At 32.5% G+C, this 15,864-nt stretch overlaps 1 protein-coding gene across 1 annotated transcript in view; it reads left to right on the top strand.

Annotated features, from left to right (window-relative positions):
* The window catches only part of l(1)G0020 (RNA cytidine acetyltransferase l(1)G0020), a 40,241-nt gene extending 32,341 nt beyond the window's left edge, over positions 1 to 7,900 (top strand). Inside the window, exons 15-19 of the mRNA XM_076457387.1 lie at positions 63 to 276; positions 1,074 to 1,246; positions 1,665 to 1,883; positions 5,619 to 5,770; positions 7,739 to 7,900. Coding sequence (XP_076313502.1) covers positions 63 to 276; positions 1,074 to 1,246; positions 1,665 to 1,883; positions 5,619 to 5,770; positions 7,739 to 7,817 — 837 coding nt within the window. The 3' untranslated portion in view covers positions 7,818 to 7,900. The remainder of the gene's footprint in view (positions 1 to 62; positions 277 to 1,073; positions 1,247 to 1,664; positions 1,884 to 5,618; positions 5,771 to 7,738) is intronic.
* The last annotated feature ends 7,964 nt before the right edge of the window (positions 7,901 to 15,864 follow it).

The following is a 15,864-nucleotide window of genomic DNA, read 5'->3' as shown; positions in this document are numbered from 1 at the left end:
ATTAAAAAAAAGGTTCATCAGATGTCATTTATTTTTTCTCACCTGAATTAATTTTATTCCAGAATGACTTGACTGGTGAACATTCATGCATTATGTTGAAGATGTTGGGAAATGAGTCAGAAAATTATCTGGATAACTCGAACTGGTTACATTCTTATTGGTTTGACTTTCGACGACGTTTTTTATCATTGCTTGGGTACCAGTTCAGCAAATTTTCATCTTCCTTTGCACTCAGTATTCTACAGAATAAATCTCAGGATAAACAAAGTGAAACAGGTAAAACATTAAAGATATTGTACAGTTATGCCAATACATGTTTTTAAAGTTGAAATCAATAAATCGTGTATCTTTATGTTTGAAAAGAAATAAATCTAACATAGTCATTCTGTGTAAAGTTGGTAACTAAGTAGTTTGATTTCAAGTTTTTTTTGTTTGTTTTTTTATTTCATGCAAAGCTACACAATGGCTATCTGCACTATTCAAGTTTTTAAATTCTGTTAGAAGGATGGAATAGCTGAATAAGATTTTTGTTCTGAGTTTCATTTGACTATGCATTATTTTGTAACTGTTATGTTGTTTTCCGATATATAATTAATTATGCTTCTCCAAGTTTGAAAAAGGTTCACACTCTAATGGTTGTTACTGTAATAAATGACTCACATGTGTAGTATTCCTTCCAACCATTACTGTGTTTGGTGTACTTTAGCCAGTCTGATGAGTTCTGTCTTAAATGCATTACATTGTTGACAGTATATGTGGAGAACATGGTGTGATTTAAATACAATTATATAAATTTTTTTTTCCTGTCCAAATTCCTACTAAGGGAACAGAAAAAATGCAGTGTTTAAAAATCCACTAAGCTTAATACTATTGTCTTATAACAAATATAACTGATTGTAACTACATATCTTGCATATGGTTCAAAGTTACAATACGTAATGTGTTTCAGTACCAATCACGTTTCAATTTCATGTACATTTTTCACTTGTTACACTTTTCATACTTATTTTTAGTTCTTAAATAACAAGTAGTTTTACTCTTATTTTTTATTAATTACTGCATTTCTGTTTTAGTGTTAACCAGACAAGAATTGGAAACATTCATGAATGTTTATGATCTGAAGCGTCTTGAGCTCTATTCACAGAATCTAGTGGATTATCACTTGATCATGGATTTATTGCCAATTGTTTCTAAGTTGTATTTCTTAGAGAAATTAGGGGACGTTCATCTCTCACCAGCTCAGTCGGTTTGTTGCTTTTAGTGTGCTATTTTATATATGATTTTATAAAGATCCCCTTTTAATTATTTTGTTTGTTAAACTTTCCTCAAAAAATGTTGTTTCTATTTTCCTATTCTGCATGGAAGTTTTCCACTCACTGTGTTGAGTATGACTATTATCCCATTATTTACTTGGCCAGTTTTTTTGTGACAGATTTATCAGTCCCTTCCAGATTTCCATGTTTCATGCCTGTATTAGTCTATTACAAGCTTTCATCTAAAGATCATTTGTTATAAAGAAATCAGCATTGGATTTTCATGTTAGATGCTTAAGGGTCCTTATAAAAGTTCAGAGCATTATTTGTAAGTCACGTTTCAATTTTAACAACAATAAAAGTTTTTACCTTCTTGCCCCTTTTCTGAGTTGCTTTTTTTCTTACTTTCAGGCAATTTTGTTAGCCCTAGGTTTGCAGTATAAGTGTGTTGATACCATAGCACAAGAACTTGATCTTCCTGCAACACAGATTTTAGGTTTATTTAACCGAGCTATGAGAAGAATAAGCCAGTTCTTGAGCAGCATAATGGAAAAGTCAGTGGAAGATGCTTTAACTACTTCTAAAGATATTGTTTTAAATCCTGTCACTCAACCCATGGATCAAGAGCTGGTAAAGTATTTTCATCCTTTATTGTATGCCTTTTATTATTGTCACAGAATGAAAAGAATTTAGAATATTGAAAAGTGGATTTAGTACTAAACAATGTTTATGAATACAAATATATCGTACATGGTGGAACCTGAGTTATTCTGTATCATTAAATATTTTTTTATACATAGTTTAAGTGAGTAGATTTTTCAAAAAACAAAACATACTTTTCCGTAAATGTTTCCATCCCAAACAAATCAAAAGGGAAAAATTTGTTGATAAACTCCAAATATGATTTTTTTACATAGTTACTGTAATACTGCTACTTGTGCCCATGTTGGTGCTTAATAGCAGGGCAGCTGGAAAAAGAAAGCTATCGAAGAAATGATCGGTTATTGGTTGTGTAGTTGAGTAGCTGTATTACAAACTTACGTAATCACGTATCCTAAATGTTAAATAGCAAAAACAATCCACTGGAATTTAGAAATTAAATTTCAAGTCAGTTAACAAGATTTTTATGTACTTGTTTTTTATTTCTTTGCGAAATAAGAGAGAACTTATTACAGAACTTTGTGGTTTCAGATTTAAATCTATGGCATTGAGATTAATATTTCTTTGTGTTACAATTAAAGATAATTGTGTTTTGTGACTCAGTGTTCTATTAAGCAAACCAGGGTTAATTTCAAACCAAGTTTTCTGTAAGTTATTAGAATAATTAGTCAACTTTTATATTATGTACTGTGGTGTGATTTGGATGTCTGTTTTCTTCATGAATAATGAGAATATAGAACTTTCATATGAAATGTGATGAATTGAGCTAAGAATACAGTAGCAAGTGGTGTTTTTCATAAGGCTGTAAGTTATCATAGAATTAAAATGCAGAAGTTTGGAACATTTGTCTGGTTGCAAGTTATTTTAAGACAAGTAGTTTTTAATTATTTTAATAGAAACAGATTTGTAACAGTATAAATATGTCTGTAAATAAAGCTTTTCTTAACTTGAATTTCAGTTATAACATTGGTATTTTAGGTTTTACATTCTTGTTTATTAGAATACAAAATGGTATTGCATTGTTTCTGTATAAAGAGATATTTAAAAATTTGAATGGTTTCTGCAACTTTTATCAATATGTGATCAAGTTATACTTGTTTCAGATATTCCACTTAAAGCTATGCAAGAGCTGTCTGAGCATAGTCATCACTAACTTTGAAACAATAGATCATAAGGAAGACAAATAGTCAAAAGTACTCATTGCTAACTTTTGTCTAACTGAATAGTAGAATTTGATCATCACTCATAGTACACCCACAGTCCAAAGCATATTTTCGTGGTAACAGAATGTAAATCATGAACACACAGATTCATAGTCCAACACACTGACTGCTAAGATCCACAGCTATTTAAGTCATATTTTATAAATTAGAAACAAAATGTACAGGACCTTATGTCTTAACAAAAACTGAACTTACACAAACAAAATTAAAGAACTTAAATATATTCATCACCAAAATGTGAGTTGTTTAAAAATGTATGTTCTTTGATCGTTGTTATTAATAATTTAACATGAAGTCAAGCTAGCACGTGTCAACATATCGTATTTGTGTAAATTAAAAATATTGCATCAAGAATGTCATATTTCTTTACTATGAAAGTTTCTCACCAAATGTTAAAATTTAAAAATCATTGTTATTTGTCAGACTTTCTGCAGTAAGTTTATCTTCTTCCAGACCACTAGTTAATTGCTTGACCAGCATAGAACCTGCTTCAAGGACAGTCCACAGCATGTGAGGTTACTACATGTGACTTGATGTTTATTTTTATGAATTGGAAGCACATACAGAAAGTTTATCTTTCAAGTGAAGTAATTAAAATCATAAGTATCTACTATATGATTGGTTTTGTTTTTGTGTTTTAATAAACCAGCTGCACAATTTTACTCTTATGACATATCATCTTTAGTGCTAGATAGGAATCATATGCTTACCATTTGCATGCTATTTTCTTGTTGTAAATTACACATTAACCTAGAATTTGTCCCTTAACAAGAAGCACCTTGGTGGTAGGGATTGGATGTAAAAAAATAAGATTCATCTGATTTTAGTGAAACTTGACATGACAGAAGCATATGATAAGACATGATGGCTACAACTTACAGTTCTCAAATCAAACAAAAACTGACCAAGTTATGGTTGGCCACATCATCAACAGAAATCTTCTAGTTAATATCAGTACCTTTTGTTGTATAACTGATGAGGATGATACGTGAATGTTCTCTTTCTTTGTTACGTCCATTTTCCAAACCAGTACAAATAAATCTTCATCAGATAGCTCAAGCCCTGCTAACTGCTATCCTTTGGCATATCATCATCAAACAACATTATTCCCTCCATCATCTGAATGTGCAAAGTAACTAGCCTTCTGCCAGATTAGAGGGTCAAGAACAGGGTCTCCAGCCTCAAACATTTTATAAAGAAAGGTTGCATAATTTAATTTGAGAATCCAGAAAGAAAAAAAAGAGTTAATCAGTACATGTGTTTGACTGTTGCAGGTAAGATGGTGTGGCCACTGTGACTGCTCCTAACTTTTACTTTGAATTACTGGTGTAGTTTGTGTTTCTCTGCATATTTTTAAAGTACAATGCTTATTACCTTAGCATATGTGAATGCAAAGAATATTTTTAATCAAAGAGCTATATTTCTACATACTTTGTATAAAAGCTGTGTCTTTAATAGTTTGCACAGAATTTCAATTCTTCAGTTACAGAGGTTTATATTTGGATTTTTTTATATCAAAATACAAATTGTTGAATCATAAAAGCTTCACAAATCTACAATATTAATCATTGGTATATTTCAACACACTTGCTATGTAAAAAAAAATATAATCTGAGTACAAGTTTCATGTCTTATAAACATTTTTTTAAGTTTTGCTTATAATAAATCACAGCTGTATAAAATATGGGAGTGGTGAGAACAGATCAGTGGTTAGCATGGTAGACCATGGAACTCTAGTTCTGATGTTCATCCTTCATTGTTCTCTTCCTAAAATAAAGGATTATTTCAGGGTAGTGGGCACTGCTTAAGACTCATGAAATCTCGCATTTCATCTGACAAGAGTAGCCCAATGTTTGGCAGTAAGTGTTGTTGACTCGATTCTTTCCTTCTAGTCTATCAAAATTAGATACTGTAAGTAGGGATAAACGTCATGTACCTTAATGCAAAATCTGACAAAGCAAACAAATATGTAGGGACATTGTTTTGTCCTGGTTGATTTCCATAAACAACTTTAGTAAAATAAAAGATTTCTAATGAATGTTTCTTTTATTTGTGGAGTGGGGGGGTTATAGGAGATAAAACCTAGTTTTATTAGAGGTTACAATGTTTGCAGATATGCAACCGTTCTTAACGTGTATTATAAAAATAATAATGGGTAGTGGTTACATATTACAGAACTAATAATATAAAATGAACAGCCATTGTTTTGCTTTTTCAATGTTTAAGATGGGTTTCTTTTTGAAAATGTAACACGAGTTTTTCATCACTTTGTTTGTGTATGATAAAGTCAGTTCTTATTTATTGGTTATTCTGAGGAATCGTTAAACTTAATTTGGCAAATTTAGCAACTCTTAAACAAACCTAGACAAGTAAAATATTTTTATAGATCCATAACTAAACTGAAAATTTGCATGGTACTTGTTTCTTTTGTGTAATTTATATTTGGAGATAACAATAAGGCAAATTGGACATCATTTCACAGGAAGAAGCAGCTAGAGAAATTCGTGCTAAGCAAGAAGAAGAAAAAAGAAAGTTGAAGGATGTGAATTTTTCTCAGTACTCAATCAAAGGTTCTGAACATGAATGGGAGAAAGCACTACAGAGTTCTTCAAAAACATTAGTTTCTATCAAGAGGTGAGAATGTTTTTTTACGTTTGTTATAAGGCTCAAGGATGTATTTATAAAGAGTGTATAATTTATTTCTTTTAGTAATGTGTATATTTTTGAATGAAAGTCTGATTAGATTCACTTAGTTTACTCTTTTCTACCTTCTCTAGCTTACATAATGTGCTACCTACCTCTTACTGTGCCTTGCCTAACATTTAAAGTGAAATAGAAGCAATATATTTGTGTGTCATTGATCCAAGTTATAATTAAATAAATTGCAAATAAGAGTGTAGTCTTAGTTCATCACTTGCTGCACTGGTTCAGATCTACTTCATTCTTTTTGATTAGCTAAAAATAATTGTAACTGTGTTTAGTTGCCTCATCTATGAAAGTGTGATATGTATTTTTACTTATAGACCTTGAAATTTAGGATTTTTCTTTTCTTTTCTGAAAGCTGTTTCTAACTTCTTTTACAATTATATCAAACTTTTGAATTCAGGCATTATTTTTGAATTTTAAAAAATTTTAATGAAAAAATATGCTTATACAGGGTGTTCGGAAAGTCACTATGCACTTATATATTTATTAACAGACAAAACTGCACAGTGACTTTCTGAACACCCGTAGAAGACAGTGAATTGAATGTCTTCTTCCACTTTCAACTAGGTCTTCTTAATTATTTTTTGTTTCTTATCTTAACTTCATATCCACTGCCTTTTATATGTTCTCTTCTGTTTACAGTTTGTTCAACCTTTAAATTGTATTAGTGTTTTTTATTAATTCTGTGTCCGTAGGTTGTTTTCTACTTTTATCTTGTGTATATTTAAGGATACTTATACTTCCTGTTTTCTTTTTGTTTAGTGAACTGGAAGCTGTCTGGTGCTATTGTAGATCTTTTAATTGATATGTATGTCAATTAAACAATTATATTTCCTTTTAGCTTTATCAGCTTACTTCATATTATATGTTTAACCTCCAAAAAGTCTTGTGAATGAACCAGATTTTGGGCCCAGCATGGCCAGGTGGGTTAAGGCACTTGACACGTAATCTGAGGGTCGCAGGTTTGAATCCCCGTTGTACCAAACATGCTCGCCCTTTCAGGCATGGGGACGTTATAATTTGACGGTCAACCCCACTATTCATTGGTAAAATAGTAGCCCGAGAGTTGGTGGTGGCTGGTGATGACTAGTTGCCATCTCTCTAGTCTTACACTACCAAATTAGGGACGGCTAGCGCAGATAGATCTCGTGTAGCTTTGCTTGAAATTCAAAAATCAAATCAATCAGAACTCAATTTTCAGCAATTACGTTAAAGATAAATCTTACTTTTAAAATTCAGTGAGCACAGTACATATAGCCAGTTGTATAACTAAAAGGAAAGACAGGATTATTTTGGAAGATCTGCTTAAACTAACCAAGAAAATCGTAAAAAGCTGTCATAAAATTGTACATTTGAGTCTTTTATTTATAGGTAAGTTTACCATAACACCAACTAGACATTTAAACTTTAATACCACATTTAATCTGTCTTACTACAAAGAATTCCAGTTTATTACTCATTTCATTACTCTTGAATCTTTAAATTCCCAAACTTAAGATTGTTTAGATTTAACATAAAGAGGGCGAAATAGTAGTCATTAAGTAGATGAGCTTTTTCACAACATACTTACTCCAGAACTCTTGCTTTCTAAAATCGTTAGCTATTGTGCAATCAAGTACAGTCATCTGCTTCATTTGCCCTAAATTGTGTGTGTTTGTAGTGTAACGTTTGTGTGTAAGTAGCTGTGAGAGATAATTTGTGTTTAGTTGTTGGGGTAATGTGCATCTTCCTATAGGGAGAAAGTTTTCTTTACTGTTACCTTTACTCTTAAACTACTGTATAGAGAATTGCACACGTTATTTGAAGACTAGCAGGATAGTTGCTATAAAGACAGTTATTCAAGAGAAAGTGTTTACAAAAGTAACCATAAGCTTTTTTTGTTTTGTTTTTACTTAGTGTAATCAAGAAACCAGAAGAAGAATCGAAGGAGCCACCGATGAAAAAATTGAGGAAGATTAAGAAATTTAAAAAATAAAACTTACATTCTGTTATTTCTGGACATCTTTCAAGTGATGTGTACTTGTATATGTAAATACTAAATGCAAAGTTAAATACCTACACTGTTGTTCACTGAGTGCTACTATTAGTAACATAATTTGTATCATTAAACATAAAATATACTCTTAACATCCAGTCTGCAATCTATGGATAATATTTGGTAAGTTAATTCACAAACAAAAGTTTCTGGTACTCTCTTTTTTTTTTAATCTCAGTAGAAACAGATGTGAAACTCCTTGTGATATATGGAATCTGAAGTGAATTGTCCACCAATTTACAATAACTTCCAAGCTGTGTTAGAATAAAACCCATACCATCATCCAAATTCCCATACAAACACAGTAGTTGGTACATGTGCTACTTAATACAATATTTGATTGATCAGTTTTTTTTTTTAAACTGGTTATGTGACTTTTGTCAGAAAAGGAAGGTTTATTGAAGCTTACTTGCTGTTGTAAGGTGGCTATAATATGGTACCCGTCTGAACATGAACAATTAGACTGTTTTGTTTAAGATGAACAAAGTGTGGGTAAACACATAAAATTTACGTTTTCGTGGTTGAACACTGTTGGAAAGTAATTTCCTTGGGAGTGTTTTTTTTTTTTTTTTTTTTTACCTTAACAGATCAAACCTGCTAATGGAGTACTTTAATTTTTGTGCTTTAACTTGAATACCAGAAACTGTGACACACTCTCTAGCCTATCCACTCCCCCAAATTAAATCTCATTGACTCAATAGACTGGAGGGCCCAGCATGGCCATGTGGTTTGGGTCTCGGCTTGCAATCTGCAGGTTGTAAGTTCCATTCCTCATCCCATCAAACAAGCTTGACCTTTCAGCCATGGGAGAATTGTAATGTTACAGTAAATCCCACTAATCATTGGTAAAGGATTGGTAAAGCCCAAGAGTGGTTGGTAGTGACTGGTTGCCTTCTCTCTTGTCTTTAACTGTTACATTAGGGATGGCTATAGCACATAGCCCTGGTGTAGCTTTGAACAAAATCCCAAGCAAACAAAACTGATAGCCTGTATGTTAAGAGTAAACAAATTTAAATTAAAAACATTTTTATGTGGCTCGCACACAGGCAATATTAGGCCAAACATATTAAAATATCTGCATTTTTAACTAACTGTTGTTTGTACCAATCTTGTATAACAGATGACTTGTTTGGTTTTGAATGTTGCTATATTCGTTTTAATAGCCATACAAGATGAATCATATAACCACTTATATTTATACACTATTGTTTATTTTAACTATTTATTTTTCCATACATTTTTTTCTTCATTTCACAGCAAAACTAGTTAAGTATATGATGGAGAAATAACTTTGGTTTCCTGTACTGTAGGGTCTTTAGCCTCACCTCATTAAACAAACTACCAAACAAGTTCTGCAAATTATAAAGATAGGTTTTCACTACTGTTTCACAGTGTTGATTACTTCTTCCTATGGTAGAACACAGGAATTCATCTTCATTGCAAGTTGTATAACAGTTTATGTTAAATATGTTTGGTGTGTGTGTGTGTGTATATATATATACACAATTAGAATAATTGTTGTGTAGATCTAGGCCAAATGTCCATAAAGCTTGTCTTGAAATATGTAATTATTTTAATAAAATGCTTTTATACAGAACTTCAAAAAGATACTTTGGTGATTTACACCAAACAATTGTTATACACAGTGATATAGAAAGTACCTAAGACTGCATGTTGTAAGCTGTAACCCTTTTTGGCCCAGGTAACTGAGCTATCTATCAAAAAGAATCCAGTTTATGATTTTTGTGTAAAGTTGTATTGATAACCATCTTTTCAGGTTTCATTCTACTATTTGTTGAACAGAAACCCACATTAGTATTTCGTTAGAACATCTGTATATAGCTTTTGAGGAACTCGTATTGATATAGATGTTTGTGGGAATTGATCTTAAAATTGTTTTAATTTTCCATTGAAAATTATAGTTTAGTACTTAAACTGTTGAAGTATATACAAAATCCATTTTCTTGTACTCTAGGTTTAGATCTATATACATAAGTACACATATGTATACTCTTAATACCATTTTCTTGTACTCTAGGTTTAGATCTATATACATAAGTACACATATGTATACTCTTAATACCATTTTCTAAAGTTTTCGGCATTTACCAGAATCATTTTTGTTGAGGTTTAAGCACTTAAAGCTCATAAACCTTTGAAAATTAACACGCTTGACATAAGTTATATAAGTCATGTAAACTGAAGATGTTTACTGCTTAAACCTTTCCAGCTCTTCATTGATGTTAAATCAAGTTTCAGATGCTTAAGGTTGAATTACATTAGTTTTTCCAAACCAAGGAGAACATGTCACCTGTGTTCTGTTTAAATTGTTACACTTTTATATACTGACTGCTTTAGAAGAACAATTCTGTTTTGATTTGGTGTGGCATGCTCAAACTGAATTTAAGGGATCAAGATTTGTGTTACCATAAAACGAGCTCTACACTTTGGGGTTTTAGGGACATTGGAATAGTTATGTTCAAAAACTATACAACTTTACTATACAGGCATAAAACACTTCATTTAATGAGGCTATGTTCAGATTTCTTGTTACTTTTTCATGGAAGTGTTGATTTATACACAAAAATCTATCCTTTAGCTTAGGTTTGAGATTACAATTAGAACTGCATACATTTGAAATGTTACCTTATACAACATAATCTTGCTGTAACAGTTCCTGTCATTGACAGGTCACTTTTGATTATTTGGTAAAACTAATGCAAAGTTCATTCCACTTAAATAAGGTGGTGAAATCAGTTTATTTATTTGCTGTAATGTACAAGTTCTACAGGGTAATTGTTGAATGTCTCTCCCATTGAAGTGACAACACAACTGAAAACTGGCTGACTAACACAGGCTCATTAATATCTAATCACTGACTGAGTTACTGATGAACTCTCTGATAATTTCTATATGATATTTTTATTTCCAGTCCCATGTATCTAAAAAATTTGAAATGTCATGCACATCACATCAAATGCAAACACATGGAAATTTGTATCATATTATTATTACCATATTCTAAAACTCCCTCTAGCAAACAGTATTAAATTTAAAAAAAACATAGTTTACAATAATACTCATCATTCAACTTCAAGATTATAGATGCATGCAATTCTTTAAATGCTAATTTTTAAAGTTGTTTTGAATGGCAAAATCATCTATCCAGGTAACTACTCGTACATTAACTTCATATAATTTTCTATAAGCCTCTCTGTTTTGTTTGTTTTTTTCCTATTTTCGGTATTTTAAATAACCAAATCAATTCACATGATTAGATTATTCCAGTTATGTTTTCCTCTTCATCAGCTACATATCGTCTGACAATTCTTTCCACTGTTCTATAACTTTATTGCGTGACGGATTTTTCAACCATGTAGTTTAATCTGTATTTGAGAACTTATACCAATCTTAACAACTATTCGATCCAATAAAGTTGAATTAAGCAGTTCTTAAAGTATACAGAAGACCTAAGTTATTTAGTTGATTAGAAGCTGTGATTTCGATCAAGACATTTGCCCTAACAACACCCTTTAAAAGTTGCACAGTTATTTACTTTATTCTTGCTAGTGAGATTTAGCATTAACATCTATTGTAAGAAAATGATAAAATAACTTAAAGACAAATATTTATCATAGGGTTAAATGCATTATATTCGTGATTTTGAATATCCAATTTAAAAGTCATGACAACTACAATCGATATAAAATTGCAATGGAACAGAATGTGTCGGAACTACATTTTAATATTGTTTGTTGCTACATAGGTTGTAAAATGCTACTGAACATTTATTACTGTTTGGGAATTGTATGTGACAGTCCTTTCAATTGCAAAATATTAATACATTAGATTCTAAATATTTGTTCAAATCAGAGATTTATAACTTTAAAGGTGAGTATATCCCTTATACTTAATGCCATTAAAAAAAACTAAGGAATATGGATCACCTTGGAATATCAGGATCAACCAGAATTAGATCTGCAACAAGTTATGTCTCAGCCATGGCAAGTAAAGTGTAGTATTTCATAACGGTCGAAAATCAACAAGCACGAGTAACGGTTGCAAAAGTCATCTATGTACCCCAGGTAACAGTATGCAATATAATTGAAAGTGATCTCCATGTGGAAAAATGACACAAGAGTAAAAAAGTTGTTGCTTGGGGCATGGTAGTCACATGATGGAGTCTTTTGCAATAGAAAATATTCTGCAGGGCTAAGCTACTTTCAAGTTATATGATCATCGTGTCTAGAACAACCAGATTTGGCGATCATGAACAGTAACGACATCTTGAGGCTTCAAAATATAATGTATGTGTACATATATATGTATTGGGACAGGAATGCTAACTTTAAGAGGTAAGTTTCATCTTACTTGTCCCCAAATGGTAGCACCTAATTTTTACTTATTTTTTTTCCATTCTTTTATGTTTATATTATTTTTATTTTAACTTGGGAGAGCACTCACTTTCCCACAGCTGTCTGCAGGTAGTGAAGAGCGATATAGATGTGAGACGTTGTGGGCATGAGCACCCACATTGTTTTGTTGTTTTTTTTTAATTTCGCACAAAGCTACTTGAGGGCTATCTGTGCTAGCTGTCCCTAATTTAGCAGTGTAAGACTAGAGGGAAGACAGCTAGTCATCACCACCCACCGCCAACTCTTGGGCTACTCTTTTACCAACGAATAGTGGGATTGACCGTCACATTATAACGCCCCCACGGCTGGGAGGGCGAGCATGTTTAGCGCGAACCCGCGACCCTCGGATTACGAATCGCACGCCTTACGCGCTTGGCCAGGCCTTGAGCACCCACATCTCGCTCTCCCAATTTCTATTGCTATTCCTTTACCTTTCTTCTTTATGTGAGACTGGCGAATGACTGATAGACGGTGTATCCCCACCGCAATGTGGGTCCTACTTCGGGTAACCTGCAAAAGCTAGGATACATTTTATAATCACAACTTATAGCTTGTATCCTAGGATTTTTTTTTAATGTAGTGTATTTTGTCTAATTTTAATGTGTTTTGTTTTAGCTTAAAAATTTAGGGTTATAATATATATATAACCGCACACAAAAAGTAAAAATGAACTTATCACGAGCTTGATATAGAAATTAAAGCTTCACGTGACGGTACTAAGGTCGTTTATTTGCAGTTACGTGTTTCATGCTTCACTGATCACACTGCATTATAAAATGGCAGGAAAACACAGAACGTTATTCTATTCGATTGATGATGAGAACGTCATCAGAGTCACGTGATTTTTAAAGTTTTCATAAAATTAGTCATACCACTATTTTAGAGGAATTTCATTTAATTCCGGCTTATATTTATGAATAAAATATTTCTCTATAGTTTTTCTGGTTTGCTCACAGTCTTTTTCAACTTTATAAAATGGTATTACACTGAATTTCGGGTGTTTTTCCTTCGTACGTTGGTCTGAATGTTTACTCAGTCCGATTTGTCGCAATTATGGGTGATTTATCTGTTGTCTGTGGACAGTCATTCTGTTCGTTAATTGGTCCCCGGTCTACCCAATATAATCCAATCCACAACCTGCACATTTTATACAATATATTAGATATTTTGATGTACAGTCCATCTCTGTGTTGATATGAAAAGTTTATCCTGAACTTCTGAATTTTAAGTCTTTGCTTTCCTGAATAAATTCACATGTTTTGCAACGTGGGTGACCGCATCTTTTGGCCCCGTTTTCCTTGGTTGACTTCTTAAACTCTGAATTTGTAAGAATTCTTTTCAAATTAGGGGCTTGTCTCTGGCTTTTCACCCAAGTTGCGTTAACTAAATTTTGTAGACTTTCTTTTTCTGATCCGTGGAGTATTTCCTTTGATGCTTGGATTGTCTTGTAAATATCTGGATTATTTGGATTGTGTGTTTGTACAAATGTAATTTTTTTGTCATCGTTTTCTCTTTGTTTGACTGTCCTCAGGGTTTCCGCTGGTATATTTTTGGCCTGATCTATTCCCGTCTCAATTAAAGTTATTGGGTAGTTTCTTCGTTGAAGGCGGACTGACAATTCTTGCAATCTTTGTTCTTTTATTTTGGGATCTGAGACTATGATACATATGTACCGGACCATGTTGAAAGGAATATTAGTCTTTGTGGGTCTTGGATGACAAGATGTAAATTCTAAATAGTGAAATGAGTCCGTATCCTTGTGATAAATATCTGTTTGTAAGTTGTGGCCTTCTTTGTATATTTTAATGTCCATGAAAGGTATTGCATGTTGACTGGTTTCCATTGTAAATTTTATATGATCATTGATGTTGTTTAATAACTGGTAGAACTCTGAAATATACCCCAAATTTTGCTTCAAGATGATGAAACAGTCATCCAGAAATCTCCACTAGTTGTCTTGAATATAGATCGCGCCCTCTGCTCCATACTTTTCTGTTATTTTTTAATACAAAGGACTTCTTCAATGTACCCCATCGTTAGGATGGCATACGTCGGGGTCGCCTTAATTCAAATGGCAGTCCCTTTCATTTGGATAAAGTAATCATTGTCAAATTGAAAGGTGTTGTGTTGCATAATAAACATTATGGCATCTAATATATACTTATGATCAAACCTACTTTCCAGGTCTTCTGCATAGGTTTCAATCCAATACTCTATTGCTAACTAAGTATATACATGTATCTAAATATAGTAGAAGTTTGTTGTTGTTTTTTGAATTTTGCGCAAAGCTACTCGAATGCTATCTGTGCTAGCCGTCCCTAATTTAGCAGTGTAAGACTAGAAACAAGGCAGCTAGTCATCACCGCCCACCGCCAACTTTTGGGCTACTCTTTTACCGACAAATAGTGGGATTGACCGTTACAATTATAACGCCCCCACGGCTGAAAGGGCGAGTATGTTTGGCGCGACGGGGATGCGAACCCGCGATCCTCGGATTACGAGTCGCACGCCTTAACACGCTTGGCCATACCGGGCCTAAGTAAATATAATAATAACGGAAAATACCGTAATACGTGATATTCCAAACTTTATAACTTATAAAGGTTTTACAAATATGAGCCTCTTTCTTTCTTTTTATCCCAAAATATATTTTTATATTTGCTTATAAATTCTTTACAAACAGGATTTCAACATCACACTATTTGTTACCCTCAACAATAAGCTATTATTATTTAATAATTCGAAAAAAATAGTGAAATCTTTTGATATTTAATAATTGTATTATATAGTCAGTCTCTAAAAGAACATTAATAAATACTGATGGGTCTGGAAAGGCTTGAAGGTTATCGTTCCTATAGAGATATGCAGAGGAAGAATCACAGTTATAATAAAATCCAAACGTAAAATAAAGCTTATCTGTAATTGGCCAATCGCTGTATGTTTAATTTAAGTACGCAGGTTTAGCAAAACAATATATCAAATACAATAAAAACACTTAGTTTCAAGATAAATTTATGGCTTTTTATTTTATTTTTTCGTTGGGTGAGGTTCTTTAATTTTTTTATCTTGAAATGCGAAGACCAGTAAGTGAGAACAAAAAATCATTTCGGCCATATGTGATCGGGCCAGTTGGGGTAATGATAATCTCTATAGATTCGACCTCTATTTCCCCTTCATCCACCGCAACTGACCCAAAGCTAATCGAGAACTATGCTCTTTAACTGTCCATAGTTTTTAAGAGAGAAGCCAGATAGTTAACAAAATCCACTGCCAATGCTTGGGCCACTCTCTAACAACAAATAATGGAATTGAACGTCACATTATAATGCCCCTATAACTGAAAGGACGAGAGTGTTTGATGAAGGTATTTTATTCCGCGACCCAAAGACGATTTTCAGATTGAATGTTTGTTCTTCCATACTCGAGATTTCTTATGTTGAATAAAGTAATTAGCATCATGTGACTGAAACTGTGTTCTAATTTAAATTAAGATAATTGGTATAAATTTAATATAAAGTTATTATATAATAAGTTTATTTTTCAAGTGGACATCAAGCTGTAAGATACTACTT

Source organism: Tachypleus tridentatus, chromosome 9 (assembly GCF_004210375.1).
Source record: "Tachypleus tridentatus isolate NWPU-2018 chromosome 9, ASM421037v1, whole genome shotgun sequence".
NCBI lineage: Eukaryota > Metazoa > Arthropoda > Merostomata > Xiphosura > Limulidae > Tachypleus > Tachypleus tridentatus.
The sequence above is the reverse complement of the archived record's forward strand: the minus strand, read 5'-3'. Positions and strand labels throughout refer to the sequence as shown.